General features: G+C 38.5%; 1 protein-coding gene across 1 annotated transcript; it reads left to right on the top strand.

Moving 5' to 3' along the window:
• Nucleotides 1-598: 598 nt before the first annotated feature.
• On the top strand, nt 599-19,302 carry LOC126380142 (solute carrier family 35 member B1 homolog). Its single transcript, XM_050029400.1, has 7 exons — nt 599-951; nt 1,478-1,600; nt 5,268-5,498; nt 6,137-6,198; nt 8,825-8,972; nt 10,199-10,334; nt 11,475-19,302. Exons 1-7 carry the CDS (start codon nt 760-762, stop codon nt 11,540-11,542), a joined length of 960 nt encoding a protein of 319 aa, XP_049885357.1. The 5' UTR covers nt 599-759; the 3' UTR covers nt 11,543-19,302.
• Nucleotides 19,303-21,030: the final 1,728 nt, after the last annotated feature.

Genomic DNA, 21,030 nt, shown 5'->3' with positions numbered 1-21,030 from the left:
AAAATATATTTTGATATTTTATTTGACACACTCTTGTTGGCTTAACAACTTCGACTGGTCGATCGTTTGTTAGGATGCGATGGCAAGTGACAAATGTGTTGATTGTTCTAATAGCGGTCAGCATTGGTGTATAAGTAATAATAATTATGTTACTATAGGGTCAATGTACAATCTGAAATCACAGAGTACCTACTTTTACGTATTCTAATCGAGAACTAATTGATAACCGGACAAAAATGATGATTTATTACAATAATAATTTAATTACTTCATAGGTATTAGGTAAAAATTTAAATTGTCATTTAGGCGGAGTTTTGGCCGTTTAGCCGGACTTTAGCATAATGTTGGACAATACATGTTTATTGTGTATGGTCAATGTACGGTGGTGTATGGTTTCATGTATAATTTGAGATTTCATACAAATCTTACATATTAATTTAAAAAAAGACATGGAAAAATATTCGAAATAATTATAATCGTTTTAGGTTTTTTTGTAGGAAATGGCGGAATTCCTAAAATGTGGCTGGCAATACCTACTGTTGACGTTTGACATACCGAATCGATAGGAAAGGAACGAACTCTGACGTGTTGAAAGGGTATTAGCTTATTCCGGCCGGCAGTAAGCGGCAAGTTTCATTGTAACTAAAATGAAATATTCATACGTGTCCCATTCATTTGCAAAAGTAGAATAGTTGGGGAAAAACCTGTTTAGGTTTTAACAGGACATTCAGACGGGATTTGTATAAAACAAGCTTCAAAATGACGAAAATGCGAACTGAATTAAAGTTTTTATTTTATGCGGGTGCTATCTTTAGTTGTTATTTTGTATATGGGATGTTACAAGAGAAAATAACGCGAGGGAAATATGGGGATGGTGATAAGTTTACTTATGCTTTGTCGTTAGTGTTGGTGCAATGTGTGGTTAATTACGCTTTTGCACAGGTCTTGATGGTAAGTAATAATAATTACCTAGTTCTCATGAGATTATTCTTGAATAATTCTACTTTTACTACTTTTATTGCCAAAAGCTACCTGCAGCTGTTTGGCTTCTCTTTTCATACATGTAATGTATGAGAAAGATGTGTCTTCATCATAAGTTGCATTACTGGTACAAAGCTAATTAATTATAAAAATCGCTGCATCCATTTCTACTGTGCAGTGTGCTTACTTCCAGCTAATATCTTACATTTTTTTTTTATGAAATAGGTTTGTAATATGAGTAGGTTGCCCAGTAGTGGGACATATTATAAAGCTGTTTGTACTACCATGTAAATTATTACAAAAAAGAAGTATAGCCCAGTTGTAAAAACACATGACCTACGTAATAAAGTTACGGGTTTAAACATCGGGTGAAGCTCAAAATAGCTGAAAGTAAAGAAACCCAAAGATACGAAAAGTGTTTTAAGGCGACAAATACAAAATTCAAATTAAAATGTTATAATTTCCAAAATAGTAAAATAAATGTTTGAACATGCAGCTGTCGTGGACTCATGGGGAAGATACGACCCGAAGAGTTTACTACTTCTCATCGGCAATGACGTATCTACTCGCCATGGTGTGCTCCAACATGGCACTGCAATGGATCAACTATCCAACCCAGGTAAGATAAGTCCACAAGCACCCTTATACATACCGTAACTTCACAAATATACCATAATTGCGGTAGTCAGAGGTACATCCATCGCACGATGAACTAAGCACCCACACCTCACTGAGCTTTCTATTAGATCAACATGATGGGTGGTGAGTAGTATCGTTGTCTATAATGGTTGAACGAACTGCACTTTAGACATATTAATAACTCATTGGTGCAAGTCCAGTCCAGGCAAGACTGGGGCTGCCGCAGCGGCGTAGTTACTTACAGCAATTTTTTTAATGTACTCATTTTAGATTTACCATTAAATATTTGCCCTAATCTCCATAGCGTTGACAACACATCATTTTTGGAATTTGAATTCCTTTGGCAAAGTAAGTAAATGCCATTGCCTCCAAAAAATAGGATTTAGGCTTTATATTGTAGTGAGAAGATTATCTAACAATAACATTCAGGGAGGCTTATTAATAATATAATGTACCTAAAAAAACTGCATTGCTATTTAATAAAGTAAGTAATGCACAAATTTGTATCAACTGTCAGTATGAAAATCAGCTTAACTGTGACTGGTAACACAGTTCAAAATGGAATCAGGATTCAAAAGACTACACAATGTGTGATATTGAGCTCCTCTTCTTTTTCTTTTTTTTACTTATTTATGGAAACCATACAGCTTGTATTTAAACATAACAATACCATACCAATAATCATTAATCAATCAATATCTCCTATACTTAAAGGTTGCCTGCAAGAGATTGCTACTTAGCAATAAGGCCGCCTATTTTACTCATTCTATTTCTCTTTTGTTTTGTATTTTGTTTTTTCCTGTTTGTGCAATAAAGTATTTATTATACTTCCTTGTTTAACTATATCTAATTTAAGTAACTTTATCTATTGATATTAAAATTATTAAACTACTGTCTTGTTCAATGAAAATATCAAAAGTTATGTATCAAACAAAACTGGCCATAAAAATGTTATTTTAAAGTTAGGAAAGATATGATAAATTGGAGATGAGCATTTTTCTTTTAGTTGACCGAGCCTTGCCTAATCGCATGATCACCCAGGGTGTTCAAAGCCTCATTAAAACTGAGGAAAAGCATGTTCTTCGGAACCTTGATGTTGGCAGAATCATCATTCCTGAAAACATCTCCATCCATTGTTGACTACATAGTCAAAAGTAGAAAAAAGTTCAAGTCAATCTGTATTTTATAATAAATAAATAAAAAAAAATAAAAATATTAATTGACTCAAAACATGCATTCAAACTTATAAAGTTAGTTATTAAATAATTAATTTGATCACAAAATGATTTTTGTGATAAGGGCCAACGCTCAATATCTGGACCACAGGGGCCGTTGAAAATAGTTGCTGCATTTTATCGTAGGTATTCCCGGTATCCGGTTAGCCTGGGATACGTACATGCGCATAACAGCTGGTGCATAAATCAATATCTACGCCCTTCACAACTAGGACAATGGCAATAAACTGCATAGGTCATGACAGGAAGCCCCGCAATATGAGCCCTATTACGTCGCAACAGGGAGTTCCCCCTCGGCCTTCGGGTTACAGGGAGTGCTTTGCATTTTGCGAGCCGGTGAGATTGGACGGTGATTGGTCGATCTCCGGTGAACTACAAATATTGTACAAATTGAAACTTGTAATGGAATTTAATTACTCAAATAACGGTTCCGTGGTCCAGTAGTTGAGCGTTAGGCTCACGATCCGGAGGCCCCGGGTTCGATTCCCAAGTGGGGAAATATCACAAAAATTCCTTTGTGATCCCCAGTTTAGTTATATGACCTGAGCGCGTGATAATCAAATGATTTATGATCCAAACATGAATTCGAAAACAAATTCGACAATCAATGGTTTACGCATTTGCTGGATTCGAACCTGCGTCCTCAAAGTGAGAGGCAAGCGTCGTCGTCGTCGTCGGTAGAAACCGACTAGGCTACCAGAGCTCACATATAGACCAAATTCAATAAAAAATAGGTCAGAATCCGCATTCAAAGCTTCCGTTCTCGAGCTTCAAATTTATAACACCGGCATCAAACTTATAACACCCCTCTTTACATTGCGTTGGCGGTTAATGAAGCATGATAACCTCATTTGAGTATTCTTCTCTCATGTGGGTTGAGTGAGGTGGATTACCAACCTCATCAACCCTGGTGTCAGGATTACTATTGAGCCGCCAAAGGCCCTTGACATGACTCATCAACTCATGTAACGACTACTTACTTACATCGGTAAGTAGTAACTGGGACCAACGGGTTAACGTGCTTTCCGAAGCACGGATCATCTTTCATTCGGAATATCAGGTGATCAGCCTGTAATGTCCTATAACCAAACTGGCGATCACAAAGTGATTTTCGTGATGTGTCCCCACCGGGATTGGAACCCGGGACCTCCGGATCGTGAGCCGTATGCTCAAACCACTGGACCACGATGGCCGTTAGATAATTGATTATGACGTTTCAATTTGCAGCCACTTTTTTATACTAAATACTAAGATACATTATAGTCGTGTCTATCCAGAAAACACGGGACTTCGATGACAATCAAAACAAGCGTTGTCAAACAACTAACGGCCTCGGTGGTCTAGTTGGAGCGTTGGTCTCTCGATCCGCAGGGCCCGGCTTCGATTCCCGGTGAACATACAAAAATCCTTTGTGATAATGTTCACCAAGGTTGTTTAGGACATTGCAGTAAGTTGATCAGTGCTTCAGAAGTCCGGAGGGTACGTTAAGCAGCCTTTTTTTTTGACGTGACTTATTGTAGATTTGCCGAAGATGGCATTAACTACTTGGCCGGACAAATGGGGAGCGCTGAAGGCTCTCACCCGGTACAACGTTTAAGCGTTAAACAGCCGGTCCCGCGGCTGCTATTTGCTTAAGTAGCTAGCCTACACGAGCGAGGGGGGGGACCAGCTTTTGTCAGGGGGGGCAAACAACCTATTATCACCAGCCCATTAACGTCCCCACTGCTGGGGCACGGGCCTTTCCTATGGATGGATAGGGAGATCGGGCCTTAAACCCCCACGCGGGCCCAGTGCGGATTGGTGGTTAGTAACGACTGCTAATGCAGCCGGGACCAACGGCTTAACGTGCCTTCCGAAGCACGGAGGAAATGAAAACATTTTTTGGGGTCACCCATCCTATGACCGGCCTTTGCGAAAGTTGCTTAACTTCAACAATCGCAGACCGAGCGCGTTTACCGCTGCGCCACCGAGCTCCTCAAACAACCTATGTCTTTAGAGAATTAGGTAAAATTGCAGTGGTCACCCATGACCCAATCTGTCGCCCAGGGGGACCCCATTACCTCCCCCCCTGGATCCGCCCATGATATGAGCTGTATCTATAGTACTTAACCTAATAATAACTTTCAGAGGTACACCTCACCGGAGTTTCCTCTTAGACTATCGTGATTGGCGGTGAGCCGTATCACACTCGGTCAATGAATCGTCATCATCAACAGCCGTATGACGCCCACTGCTGGGCATAGGCCTCCCCCAAGGATCTCCACAACGATCGGTCCTGCGCTGCCCGCATCCAGCGGCTTCCCGCGACCTTCACCAGATCGTCGGTCCACCTTGCAGCGGGCCTACCCACTGAGCGTCGTCCGACAATGAATCGTAATTAAATTTAATAATAACAATATTTTATTTTTCCAGGTGGTCGGCAAGGCAGCTAAGCCGATTCCTGTCATGATTCTGGGTGTGCTTATCGGCCGGAAAAGCTATCCGTTTAAGAAGTATCTGTTTGTGCTTCTGATCGTAACTGGAGTGGTGCTGTTCATGTTTAAAGACAGCAAGAAAGGAGGCAACGACAGCCAATATTTTGGCATCGGGGAGGTTCTGCTAGTCCTCTCCTTGACCATGGACGGATTGACCGGGGCAGTGCAGGTAAGCGACTTTTTTTGAATCCTCAATTCGTGTCACCTTCATACCTCGCGCTGACAGCGTTACAAGCACACGCTGTACATCGATGCAATGCTTTCAATAGGCTAGTTTCCAACTAGTCAAACCAGTTACTTTTTGCTAAACGTCAAAACATGAAATTACTATGGAATTTGTATGATAAAGCAACTTGTAGCGTCATAGAAAAACGTGTCAAAATGTCTCACTTATTACATTTTCCTTTAGTAAAATTCGTAAATATGTTTTATAGAAAAAGAAGACGGTTTTATCACCTTTAGATCTGTCTTTATTTAGTAATCGGAATTTCGTAATTTATCTTTGACCTAGGAAACTACCTAACTACTGAAAAGGGGAAGGGGCGCCGCGCGGGGAGTTGGGGGTAGGGTCGCGTTAAAAGGTGATCACGCTGTCAAGTGGACTTAAATAGTTTTCCTGCTATAGACGGACGGATTTTTTTGCTTTGCGCAGCGAAATTATATAATAGAATATGTTTTTTTAAATTTTAGTTCTGTGTAACTGGTTGACCATGAATATATACGCCGTGATGCTCTCGCTATTATTCATTTTTGTTTTTTTTATTTGTATTATTTTATGCTCAGAAACAATAAAATTTCTCCTTTCAGGAAAGAATCAAATCGGAATCATCGCCGACCGCTTATTCGATGATGTTGAACACAAACTGGTGGTAAGTTGACAAAAAAAACGATACTTTTTTGTGTGGGTTATGAGGTCAATGATGGGTGGGTGCGCTTCCAGCCACCTTCTTTCTGAATCGTCCCGCCATCAGGGGTCGACCCAAACTGGGTTTCCCTAGGCATCGCAGATAATTGATATCATGTAGTTTGATTTGTGCCCAGTTAATGGCAATAGGCTCTCCTCCTATTACTATACACCTCTGCTTACCCTTTCGGGCGTGAAGCTATGTTACATCATAAAATGGTGCTAATTCCTGTAAATACCATCTAATTTTATTTTGAGTTATATCTGTCATTTTCTTATCCACCGAAAAGGAAAAAGACGGGTAATCGACATGCATAAAATTTATGGAACACACGTCAATTTTAAGCACAAATCTAAAACAACCGTCTAAAAGTTTTACATCAGTCACTGACCCGACACAGTTAAGTAGACAGCACGTCAAACGGATTGCATACCAGCGACGTACCTTTTGATTCGCCCGGGTTATTCATTCATTTACTCATTCTTCCTAAAATTAAGAGCTGTGAATCATCCGTCCCTTTCCTTTTCGACGGATATGAAAATGACGGATATAACTTAAAATAAAATTAGGCGGTGTCTGCAGGAATCAGGGCCAATACTTTACTAAAGCAATCAGAAAGTAGGCTCATCCCTTATTACATGAAACCTAAACATAGCTGGCGAGGAGTGTGTGGTAGAGAACATTAAGTGGCTTTGCGAACTTGAATGCGATTTTTCTATTTATTTATTAATTTATGACTGCATAATTATATGCGACTGTTGTAGTATCTCTCTCCCTCTCTATTTAAGAGCTGCGCTCTTGTCGGTGGAATATATTTATTTTAAAATCAAAAATTAGAAATAAGAATCATTTATTCAACGTAATTATCATAGATAAACTTGTTGAAGGTCAATAACTTTTTGAATTTACGTCATTTCGCAAGCTGTTATGGCTGAGGAGAAGAAATGATAAGAAACTGCAACAGCAACACATCTTTTTAATCAATGAGGGTATACATTACAAGTTATTTAATAGCTACACGAACACATTTAATACCAGACATTTTTATCATTCAATTATATAGCAATTAGGATATCGATATTAAATTACCAAATTCGTCCATGATCGACTGTGCATAATTTCAACTTGAAGTTAGGTACGTGTTATATATAAAGAATAAATACTACGTATAGAAAGATAAAAGTGCTGGAAAGAGTTGAAGAAAAGAGAACCATATTGAAGACTATAGAGAACCGGAGAGGAAATATGATTGGCCACCTGATACGACACGATTCACTTATAACAAACATCATAGAAGGAAAAATTGAAGGGAAGACAGGAAGGGGTAGACCTAGGAAAACATTTATGAAACAAATGAAAGAAAAGATGTAGGTCGTGTCGTATCAGGAGGTGAAGGTTTTGGCGGGATGAAGAGAGGAATGGCGATTACTCTACCGACAAGAGCGTAGCTCTTAAATAAAGAGAGAGAGAGAGAGAGAGAGAGATGGAAAGATAACTCTCCCCGCACTATTTCGAATCGGGCGCCGACCTCACGCCCCCTGGGTCCTTTTCTTAAATGGCCGTGGATTGCTAAGGAGTGTGGGAAGCGCACGGTTTGTTTGTCTCGCTCGCACATGCGCATTAGGCCGCACACGTTAAAAAATAGATTAAGACATTTTGAGAAATGAGTTTTACATTGAATGTCCGGTCGAGGAGTTTCTGATAGACAAAGTTTGTTTTGACTTTCAATAAGTTTTCTCTGATAAACCTGCAGACTTCGTAGTCTTGGTTAGAGCGTTGGGATCACGATCTGGAGGTCCGGGTTCGATTCCCGATGGGACATAGTCATCCAAATCGGTCCAGTGGTTTAGGCGTTGAGAAATCAGACTCATTGTCAATATTGGCATTGTAAATAAGTTTACATTATTTAATTTTACGCTTAGCGAATGGTATAAAGGCAATATTTATACTAAGGCGTTATTATACACTTATTTGCGTTTTTAATATCAATAATAATATACTTAATAAGTATATATAACAGCCTCGATGGTCTAATAATTATAGATTCCCGATGGTGTCATAGTCGAAATCACTTTGTGAGACTATTTTTTGTTTGGTAAGGACAATGCAGACTTGAATCCCTGATTGTTCGAAAAAGTAAGATCATTTCGTGCTTCGGAGGGCACGTTAAGCAGCCCCGGCTGTTAGCCGTAAAAGGACTTCCACGAACCCGCAGTGGAAAAGAGACAAAAGGTAGCCTATGTCACTCTCCGTCTCTTCAACTGCAATCACGACAATTCGTCGCTCCGTTTTGCCGTGAAAGACGGACAAACAAACAGACAGACAGACACACATACACTTTCCCATTTATAATATGAATGATGGGGGTGCATGAAAGGAGCTTCCCCGAGCAGCGCATTGAAGTTTTCTCGCGCCCGGCGCACCCTGGTAACAGTCTGCGGACGGTTTAGTCGGTAACGCAGACTGGCCGATCCTTTCACCACGATGGCGATCCAATGTGATCGGTCCTCATCAGGACTTTATTGACTCGCAAAGAAGAAGTTATAATGTTAGTATATATCCACTTAGCTCGTCTCCTTCGTTGTTCCAGGTCATCGGTAATCCTGACAATCGGAGTTGTGTTAAGCGGGGAGATATACCGTTTCACCACCTTCGTCGCCCAGTACCCTGAGATCCTGGTGTACATAGTTGCGCTTGCGCTTACAGGCGCTCTTGGACAACTGTTCATCTTCTTCATGGTAAGTTTATTTAAAAAAACCCATCTTCCATTATCCCGTTTTTCACAGGGTCCGCCTACCTAACCTGAAGATTTGATAGGTCCGGTTTCTTACAAAAGCGACTGCATGTCTGACCTTCCAGCCGGCGAAGGTAAAACCAGCCCAATACAAGTTAGATCACATACCTCCGAAAATGTATTTCTCGGGAATGTGGCTTTCCTCTGTTCTCTTTTCACTGTTCTTTAACTGGGATACCATGACTCCTTTTTAAGTAAGTTTACTTTAAAAAAAATACGTAAGGTCGCGAATATATCGCAATAGGGTGTAGCGTACATCCATCGTAAGATGAACTAAGCACCCACACCTCACCGAGCTTTCTGTTAGATCAACGTGATAGGTGGTCAGCGGTATCGCCGTCTATACTGGTCCAGCCAACTGTGTTGGTAAAAACTGCACTTAAGATAAACTAAGAATTCGTTGGTGCAAGGCCGGTACAAATACATTATACTTCTGGAGGTCCGGGTTCGATTCCCGATGGGGACATTGTCGAAATCATTTGACACATTACAAGCTGAATCACCTAATTGTCCGAAAGTAAGATGATCGTACTCCGCATGGCACGTTAAGGCGTTGGTCCCGGTTTTTACTGATGTAAGTAAGTAGTCGTTACGTGAGCCGTGTCAGGGGCCTTTGGCAGCTCAATAATAACCCTGACACCAGGGTTGGTGAGGTTGGTAATCCAACTCACAACGCACATAGAAGAACGATAGTTGTGGTGCAGATTCAGGTAATTTTGAAAAACAAAAGAAACTGGCGTAAGTAGTAGTATGGTAGTCCTCAGAAGTCACACACGCAATTGCGCGTGTACGTTAATGCGTAGTGTCTGCGTAAAGCGAGATCTTTTGCCGCGGTGAGAGCCTTCAGCGCTCCCCATTTGTCCGCCCAAGTAGTTTATTCCATCTGCGGCAAATCTACAATAAGTCACGTCATTAAAAAAAAAGTGACTTATTGTAGATTTGCCGAAGATGGCATTAACTACTTGGCCGGACAAATGGGGAGGCTCTCTCCCGGTACAATGTTTAAGACAACAAGCCTGAGGGTGCCCAGTTGGGCGCGAACATCGGCTCAGAGCGTCGTCTGAGAGGAAAAATATTTGAAAGAATAAGTCACGTCAAAATCAAAGAGGCTTTTCGTATAAAGTGTTCGGGTGTGCCGAAACTTGTGGACTTAATGATATCTTGTTAAAGGTGGCCGAGTTTGGACCCCTCCCCTGCTCCGTGGTGACTACAACGCGCAAGTTCTTCACTGTCCTGGCATCTGTAGTCATCTTCGGCAACGTTCTACTGGCCCGACAATGGTTTGGAGCTGTTCTGGTGTTTACGGGTAAGATTGTCTTCGGACTATGGTTGTTTCTACTCTGATAGGGACAATGCGCGTGGATTTTGTGTCGTTAATGCCTTTGCGGCAAATATACAATAAGAAAGGAAGGGAAGGGAAGGAAGGGGTAAGTAGGATTGAGAAGGGAATGTTAGGTTGGTTTGGACACGTTGAGCGGATGAAGGATAATAGAATTGCAAAAGCGGTATATAAAGCGAAAGTTGATGGTAGGGCTGGCAGAGGAAGACCGAGAAGGACTTACGATGATCAAATTGGAGATGTCCTTAGAAAAGGTTCAATACGATCTACTCTGAACCGGCGGGCGTGTATGAAGCGATTGATGAATGTGGAGGAAGCAAGAGATGTGTCAGGATCGAAGCAAATGGAATTCTATAGTCTCTGCTTACCCCGGTGGGAAATAGGCGTGAGTTTATGTATGTATGTATACAATAAGTCACGTCAAAAAAGCGTGGATTTGTGAGTGTGACTAATCAAATCTGTTAATTTTTACTAAACGCCACGAAATTGCTATGGGATTTGTTTGAAAAAATCACACTGTGACGTCATGGATAAACATGATAAAATGTCGGACTTATTACGTTTGAATATTTTTCGTGGCGGCCTCCGTGGTCCAGTGGTTTGAGCGTTGGGCTCACGATCCGGAGGTCCCGGGTTCAAATCCCGGTGGGGACATATTACAAAAATCACTTTGTGATCCCTAGTTTAGGCTGATCACCTGATTGTCCGAAAGTAAGATGATCCGTGCTTCGGAAGGCACGTTAAGCTGTTGGTCCTGGTTACTACTGATGTAAGTAAGTAGTTGTTACATGAGCCATGTCAGGGGCCTTTTTCGGCTCAATAGTAACCCTGATACCAGTGTCGAAGAGGTTGGTAATCCATCTTTCAACCCATACGGGAGAAGAAGATCAGAATTTCATAATTTATTTTGAGCCTAGTACACAACCCAATTATGAAGGTACGGTCACGAGCATTAATATGTATACACTTTGGTACCATGTCACATTAACTTTTTTGACAAATTGAACTGTAAGTCTCACTAAATGTCAAATATGTTAGTGCGACAGAGTCCTAGAGTACATTATATTGCTCATGATTGTACTTAATGTTTTTTTTTTTTCATTTTAGGATTGTTCCTGGACATCTTCTACAGCAAAGGTAAGGCGGCTCGGTCGAGGAGGGCGTCGCATAAATGATTATCGGCCCACCGAATGCTGATCATTCTCATGTACTTCGTCTATTTCATGCTTATCTTAAGCATTAACGTCGGCAACATGACTTCACCAGACTGAATTTGGCGCTTTGTTGTAAGAAAACTTTAAATCAATATTTTAAATGTTATAAATTGTCCGTACTGATGTTAAGATCATAATGAAAACATATAATAACCACAAATCCAGCGGACACCTAATTTTAAGTTATACCTGTCATTTTCTTATACGCCGAAAAGGAAAGAGAGGGACAATTGACAGCTGTTAGTTTTAAAAAGAATGAGTGAATGAATGAATACCCCGGGTGAGTCAATATCTCTCTGGTATGCAGACCCTTTGATGTGTGCTGTCAGCATAATTCTGTCGGGTTAGTGGTACAATTTTTAGAGGGTTGTTTTACATTTGTGCCTAAAATTGATGAAATATATTTACCATTTTTGACAATTCCTATAGACACCATCTTATTTTAAGTTACACCTGACATTTTCTTATCCGCCGAAAAGGAAAGTGACGGGTAATCGACAGGCATACAATTTATGGAATACATTGGCACGTAATTTTTATACAGATACCTATAACAACCCTTTAAAAGTTTTACATTGGCCAATAACCGGAGATAATTAAGTTGAGACAGCACACGTTAAATGTGTTGCAATACAGCGAGATAACTATTTAATTGGCCCGGATTACTCATTCATTCGATCATTCATTTTAAAATTAACAGCTGTCAATCACCCAAATCTCTGATCTCATATCCGTGATTTTAATCGAGAAGTTTCATGTCTGTCTTAACGTATAAATGTGTGTTAACATGACTTGTTATTCTTACAAGCGGGGATGCCTCTTATCTCATACTTCCACTTGATATAATATATGAATAACGTTAAAACTCAAATATTCCAACGAAGTACAACACTAAAAAATGAACTAGAATGAATATAGAACGTATAAATTCAGGGTGTTAGTGATACAGTACCAGGGACGGTTCATCTCATGAATCTTGAGATAAAAGTGGAATTTTCATTGCAAAAGTATAGAATTTAAGAAAATTTTGCGACGGGATTTCACTTTGTATTAACTCAGGATCATGAGATGAATCATCCCCCTTAGTAATCCGTACTGTGTCACTGACACGCTGTATATAAATCAAATTAAAATGTTTTTGTGCAATTTTGTTTATGAGATGAGCTTATAATACAAAGACGTAATATTATTTCATTTTGTTTTAAGATAACTATAAGAATTTGTAACGCGTGTTGGAAATATTTCTATACACTTTGTAAGGCTAGTGCGTCGTGTCATTGTGACTGTTTCCATACTAACATCCACATACACAGGACAGACATTCTTATCTTTGTACAAACAGCCTATATACGTCCCACTGCTGGGCACAGGCCTCCCCTCAATCAACCGGAGGGAGAACCCGTCTGAGAAGCCGTCGCCGCTATGAGAGGGAGCCATCGTATCAACACACGTTACATCCCAAACTAGACATCGTCCCTGACCCCAAGGGACCAATGACATTCCATCAGGTCTCTTGCCGTCCGATCGGAAAATCCCGTTGGGTCCGAGGACCGAAGGAATGCCAGCGGTCGCCAGAGCCCTCCTAAGAATGTCATTCAAAGATGCGTGGTGGTACTCTTCCAGCAGACCTCTGACACGAGAGACCATGCTACCCCAGCTCCTTGCTGCTCCAGCAAATTCGCTCCAGCAAATTCGTCCTTACTCCCAAACGCAAAGCCACCATCAAAGATAAACTGGTATTTTCCACAAGAGTTCCCAGAACAGAGGATGGATGTGCCTGTAACCAATATCCAGACTTCCTCTCCGTCACAGCCAAAATCCGAGCCGGCTCCAATGGATTAGCACTGGACCCAATTAAGATTTCCTTTACCTTTAAACATAAGGGAAAATAATTGAGTGGGAAAAGAATCATCAGTAAAAAAAAATATTACGTCGCATCTTTCAGGCTTGAATCAACTGATTGTCCGAAAAAGTAAGATAATTCCATGCTCCGGAGGGCACGTTAATCCTTTGGTCCCAGCTATTAGCCGTAAAAACACCTCCACCAACCCGCATTGGAGCAGCGTGGTGGAGTATGCTCCATAACCCCTCTGGTTGATTGAGGGGAGGCCTGTGCCCAGCAGTGGGACGTATATAGGCTGGTTATGTTATGTTATTACGTCGCATACAGTGGCGAAAGAGTCAGTGTGACAAACATTACCCGTGCTCTATGTCGGCCTACAATTATCGGATATTTTTTTTTTATTAGCAACCCCAGTCGCAGTCAGTAATCGATAGATATCGCCACTTGCAACATTGCTTTGATAATGCATCATACGTAACATTTTAGAGGGTTATTTTAGATTTTTGCCTAAAATTGACGTGTGTTCCATGAACTTTATAAATTCCATTTTGTAATCTTTTGAAAGAAATCATGTTTGTCTTTTCAAATACCGCTAATTTGTCCAACAACAGATTGAGTTTTAAATTTGCTTATATCTGTGGTATTGGTAGCAGTATCTATCTAGCGATAAACTGACTGTTATCATTTAGGGAAAAAAAATCATATACGAGTATCTAAAAATACCTAGGAACTACTGTAGGTATTTAAAATAAAAACGACTGGATATTTAGAAATTATTAAAAACGGGCACAATAACATATCAAATACTAGCATTTACTTTGAAAAACAAATTGTATGATATAAAAAAATATATAACCATACTGAGATTGTAGGTCCATACAATATTATAAAGCTCAATTATATTTTTTTCTATTCTTGTAATAGGGGTAATATAGTAGATAGTTAGATAAAATACGACAATGTACCATTGTTCTTTGGTTTAGATTTGTCTGAGCTAATTTTCATCCAAGCACATGTCGTCACCCTATAGTAATAACCACATGAGAGCGTAAAATGTTTTTTTCTTAACTAAACCTTGCAATAAATTTAGTTTTTGTTGAAGAAAATCACAAAAGAACGCAGTTTTTCAAAAAATGCGCTTCTGTGCAATCATTAAGTGTAAAACCATAAGTTGATGAAGAAAATAAAACATTGCTTAGACCTCACAAAGAGAATGCAAATAAAAACATAAACAACATAGGTAATCTTATCTCTTCTTACGTTTCAAATCAATTATTAATCGTCTTAATCCTTCCGTCCTGTATATAATATCACCTATACAATGTATAAACATTCCCTTAATTACTATGGAATTTGTATAAAAAAGCACACTATGACATCATAGAAAAACGTGATAAAATATCGGACTTATTATTACGTTTTTCTTGATTAACAACAGTCATACAGTAAGTATTTATTTTACATTAGTAATTGATTATTACCTACTAGCTGTTACCCGCTACTTAGTTTGAGTTGGACCCTACTATGAAAACTATAGAAGTTTCATACAAACTTTGTCACCCCTTTTTACCCCCGTTGAATTTCGAAAAATTCCGTCTTATTTTTACACATACGAAAAATTTACGGGAATTTTAACTTAATATTAAGCTGAATTCTCTCTCAGTATTCGGTGTTACTAGCATATACATAGTAAATCAAAATGTCTGGCCTAGGAACCCAATGGTGTGAACTCCCTTTCTTTTTCTTCAGTAACACTACACTGTACCGTACTTTGTAAATGTATTATATTTAAAAATGTAATCGTTAATGTGAGTATACATTATAGTAATATTTAAACTCTTCAGGAGGTTGTGCTATGATCGCAAAGACTTTGTGGTAAGTGAAACGAACGGGGATGTTAGTTTTTAAAACTAGACATTATATTGTTACTACTAAGGCGGGAATACACAAGCCATCTCTGAAGGTACGGTAGACAACAAATCTATTTGAAAAATTAAATGACTGCTGTTTGTAACACGAGGAAAGAGGAGACTGGTACAGAGACAAACCGCATTGTAGTTTAGATTAGCTAAGTAAAATAACATTTTAAATTAAATAAATAAAAAAAAAACTCAAAAACAATGTTAAGTCCTGTTCCAATTCTGATTGTAGTCAGTTAAAGGGGTTAAAATAATAAATGTCTAATTATTCAATTCAATTCTTAATGTATAACATGTATATTTCCAGATATAAGTGAGTACCACAATAATAATTTAATATTGTTTAAATTATAGAATTAATAACGATCACATTAAAATAATTCATGTACGTGTTTAAGGGTCAATTCAAATTATATTTATAATATATCCGTGTAATTTCTTAATAACACATAATCAGATTTATCAGTGTAATTTCTCAATGTTTAGCTTGCAGATGTAACAGTTTCATAATTGGAATTTGTGTCATTTAACGGTATTGTATTTATCAAGATCTAAATGTTAAATATAGTAGTGAATGCAAAAAGCGATTCTTTTTTTAAAAACGAATATTTTCTAAATGAGTTTTGACAGATGTTGCCCACAATAGCTGATAACTCGTATAGTGTTTAAAGCGTCGTATCCACTAGGCAACAAGTAACATATACGGCAACGTTGCACAACAGCGCGCGATGTTGCCAGCTGAAGCGCAACATGTCACGCGGCTTGTTGTTTATTTAGGGAGCATCGTTAGTTGAGCATCAATTGTTGTAGACTGGAGACGTAACGCGCAACAACACTAGTTCCTTTGGCGACATGTTGTCGACGTCAGACGTATATTAGATGCTTAGACAGGCAACGTTGTTAAACAAAAGTTCCGTGCTAACTTTCAACATGTTGTGACATGCAACATGTTGCCAAGGGGAAACGCGGCTTAAGGCTACTGATCTTTTTTAATATGTCTGCCCGATCCCCAAGCGTTCCCTTTCACTACCTCTCACGTTCGCCTCATACATATCTCTCTCTATTTAAGATCTGCGCTCTTGTCGGTGGAGTAATCGCCATTCCTCACTTCTTCCCGCCAAAACCTTCACCTCCCGATACGACACGACCTGCACCTTCTCTTTTATTTGTTTCATAAATGTTCTCCTAGGTCTACCCCGTCCTCTCTTCCCTTAAATTTTTCCTTCTATGTTTGTTATAAATGAATCGTGGCGTATCAGGTGGCCGATCATAATTCCTCATACATCAGTCTCATTAATAAACTACGGACTTAGATTTTGTCAGATAAAACTTAATTTGATTTTAGTTTGTCAAGTCTAAAAGTAGTGCCGTCCTTCACTTACGTCGAAAATAGGACAGAATCTAGTTTTAGAATTGTGAAACTATATTAAAATTAAGTTTGTGTCTACAGGAATAAGCTTTAGGTACATTTTAGAGTATAAACAGTTATCTACTGAGTCGTCGAGTCATAGATAATATTAACAATGAGGAAAAACTGCCTAGTTCTCCCATCAGGTGTCGCTACTGTCGACAAAAATCTTTAGTTACGTGGCCATAATCTGAATTATCCTATGAAAACGTCATCGTTGATAGGCGAATGAACGGAATCGACGTTACTATTGCGCTCAACTAATAAGTGCGAGCGAGTACGATTGATAAATACGATTTCAAACCCGACGACTCAGTTCATAACGGCGGCGTGGCTATTTTTATCCATTGCATCTATTCATCGCACTATCGTTACAAACCTTTCTCGATTCTCGTCACTATACGTTGTTTTATCCTCACATCACTATGGCGATGCGATCGATTCCTATAGACACCTAATTTTATTTTAACTTCTTCCTGTCATTTTTTTATCCGCCAAATGTTAATTTTAAAATGAATGAATAATCCGGGTGAATAAATAGGCATCTCGCTCAAATGTAACCCGTTTGACGTGTGCTGTCAACTTACTTCTGTCGGGTTTTTGGTCGTGTGTTCCATAAATATTATGCCTGTCGATTAGCCGTCTCTTTCTTTTTCAGGGGATAAGAAAATGCCAGGTATATCTTAAAATAAAATTAGATGGTGTGTACAGGAATCAGCACCAATATTTGTTCAGCTTCACTGACGCGCCATTCGCCGACGCATTGCACCTGTGGGGGAAAGAGATAACAAATAACCCGTAGTGACTATTAACCATTCCAATCATACATTAGTGCAACAAGTATTATTCAAGTAGTCTGTCCCTCTCTTTCAAAACTAGTAAGGCTGAAAGTGCGTATTAAAAGCATGCGGAGTAAAAGAGACAGATGTATATTACGTATTGTGTTCTGTTGCTGTCTCGTTTTAATATGCATATTAGAGAGAATAATCGTGTCGAGTGTTTATGAAGCCGTTCATATAAATATAATCTGTACCCGTTGCATGACACGCTTGTCGCGCGCGACAAGATTATGAGTCAATAGAAGTAGTTTATTTAATAAGGGACTCGATTCATTTATATGATGCACGTAAAATTATAATGATATACACCAAATATTTCAAAGAAAAAAATATAGCCTGCCCAAGTCTGAGTTTGTTATTCTTAGATGGCAACTATGTGCTATGCAATACTATCGATCGTTCGACCATAAATTTAACCTTATATATTTAACTTGTTTTCATTTTCATCAGCTTCCAGTAGAACACCTATTTGTAATTCGAGTAAATGACGTCATATGGCTTTGGTTTTTTATATTGTTTAGAGCTAGGTCGTTCTTTTGTCGGTATTTACTTTCCCATACTCACTCTATAAGACATAGATGGTGCTGTTCAGATTTAACGTGATTAATGGCAGAGGAATAAAAGTAATTGTCATAAAAGGCATACATAAAAATGGCCAAGTACGAATCGAAGTGCAACGAGTATTTTCTAACAACTGTCAACACATATGATATTCGTGTTACGTATTCAACAACAACAAATATCATTTTTCATTCTACTCGGGGATCTTAGAACAAGAACAACTCTCACTTCGCATTCGCATTTCGCTTTAGATTTTGCACAATAAACCACACTCAGTTTGACGCTTGTATGTTGTACCGCTTGTCTTATGAAAAAAAAAAAACTCATTTATTCTTTTTACTTCTTCATTATGCTATTTTGTTAATTGTTCGAAAACCCTCCATAATAATTGGTATTCCCTGTGAAACTTTCTGGAAAAACCGGCTATCGTGTACCGTTCAAGTGGTACAGCCCTATCAAGGTTGGACAGAGGGACAGACATACAAACAGACAGACATGAGGCGTGGGATTAGTAATAGAGCTCCCCGTGTCGGTACGAACCCCTAAACTGATAATGCCGTAAAGCATAAAAATGTTTGTGTTAAGAAATGTGAAGTTAGTCGATTTAAATGTTTTACATTACTATAGAAAACAAGATGAACCAGCCTTTGTAGCATGCTGCGTATATCGCGCGCGATGCGATATTTGAGCCTGTATTATTCCTTTATCTGGAGGCATGATAGTGCCTCCGCCAAGACCAGCAAAGGGCAGTACTTACCTTTTCTGGAAATGTTTCTTCGATTTTTGAACCCTCATAACTCATGTTGGATTTATACCAGTTAAAAAAATTCACAGGATTTATCGAGGAACCAATACAGTTGTTTTATCACGTCTCACGCGATATGCGAGTGCCATGCTACGGCTACAGTAAAATGAGAGTCTGCCAAATAATAATTATAAAAAAATTACCTACATTAATATGTAAGAATAATAAAATATAATACTTTAAAAACTATGTATAGAAGCAATATTGAAATGTCATTTATCTTCCAAACTGAACGGTATAACCTCATCTGTGTACTTTTTGTATGCATTTATATGAATAAGTATTTTTTGTAAATATTTATACTTATACATACGTGGAATATAACAATATATATTTTTAAATTTTGCGTGTGTTTTTTACCTACACCTTTTACATTTTAAGTCTTTAAAAATGTCCTTTTAAAATCCAAACACCATGATCACAAAGTGATTTTTGTGATATGTTCCCGAACCCGGGACATCCGGATCGTGTGCCCAACGCTCAACCACTGGACCACAGATGCCGTTACATACTTGAGCATACCTTGTTTGTACCATGGAACTGACTAACTAAATTCTCTCCTTTTGAGTCTGCCATAATCGGTACCGATACATATAAGTACGGTCACGAGCACTAATATGTATACACTTTGGTACCATGTCACATTAACTTTTTCGACAAATTGAACTGTAAGTCTCACTAAATGTCAAATATGTTAGTGCGATAGAATCCTAAAGTGGGTACATTATATTGCTCATGACTGTACACTACTACACTATTACTGGGTTTTGTTTATTTTATTTCACTGGATGTTTAATAGTAGTACCTACCGATTATGACAAAGATAAATATGTATATATACACCTATATATATATAAATATATATATATATATATATAGCGTCCGGCCATTGCGGCATAAGATGCGCTCTTACATGTCTGAGGGTTAAAAATGAGCATGAAATGTGCCCACATTTTAATAATTCATTTAAAAAGCAATATTACAATTGGCGAATATAAGGTAAGTGCGCAATGTCAGTAAATATCAAATAGCAATAATCCTTTCTTAAATGAGCCGCCAGCACTGCACAATGCACGCCTCCGATATAATTGTAGGTTATAACACCTTGTCATTATAAGTAAGCTTAAACTTAAGTTACATTATCGTTCTTAAAATATAAACACAAAATATCAGTTTAACATCACATAGCAAAAAACAAATCACTCCAGTAGCCGTAGCATGTTACCCACATGTAGTAAAAGACGCAATGAGTCCACGTTATTGGCTGCGCGATAATAAACCAATTGTTTTACTTTATCGCTTCGAGCGCGATATGCAAGCCGGATACCACGGGGCCAGTGTACAAGTAAAAAAAACAGGGGTATGCTTTTTATTTATTTGAAGTACAGGACAACATACATTTTAACATAGAGAGTTATAATAGACAACCATACTTATATTTAAAAAAGCATCGAAATATAACCAGCTTTCAATTCAAACGATTTCTAATCCAAAACACTGGTTGCTGCACGCCAACGAAGTTCTGTTTAATTATATTACTTATCCATTTCATATTCTGTGGGTAGGTAGTTGGTATCTACACCGCACGTCACGAGCTGAAAATTCTCTCTAACATAACATAGCATCATGCCGATATCGCCAAAGAGGCCGGCAGAGGGGTTGTGTACATACACCCGCTCGTCAGCTGTGTTTAGCTATGTTTCTGTTGTTCTTTCTCTATACAAGTATAGTTTTATATTTCGATGTTACGTTCTTAACCTAGACACCCTAGACACATTGATAATAGAGGGTTGACTAGATATAAACAGGATATTACGCAAGGTGCGAGTGTAGCGTGATCTATAGATTTACACTATTCTGCGTCACATGAGAGAAATGATCGAATATATATTCTCAGATAATATAATATATTTAAATATAATAGATAATCATAATAAATATGGAAATAATAATAAATATAAATAATGAGATCTGTACCAGGGTACGGTCACGAGCAATAATATGTATACACTTTGGTACCATGTCACATTAACTTGTTTGACAAATTGAACTGTAAGTCTCACTAAATGTCAAA

Source organism: Pectinophora gossypiella, chromosome Z (assembly GCF_024362695.1).
Source record: "Pectinophora gossypiella chromosome Z, ilPecGoss1.1, whole genome shotgun sequence".
NCBI lineage: Eukaryota > Metazoa > Arthropoda > Insecta > Lepidoptera > Gelechiidae > Pectinophora > Pectinophora gossypiella.
Note: the sequence above shows the minus strand (reverse complement) of the source record. Positions and strands in the feature narration are given on the sequence as shown.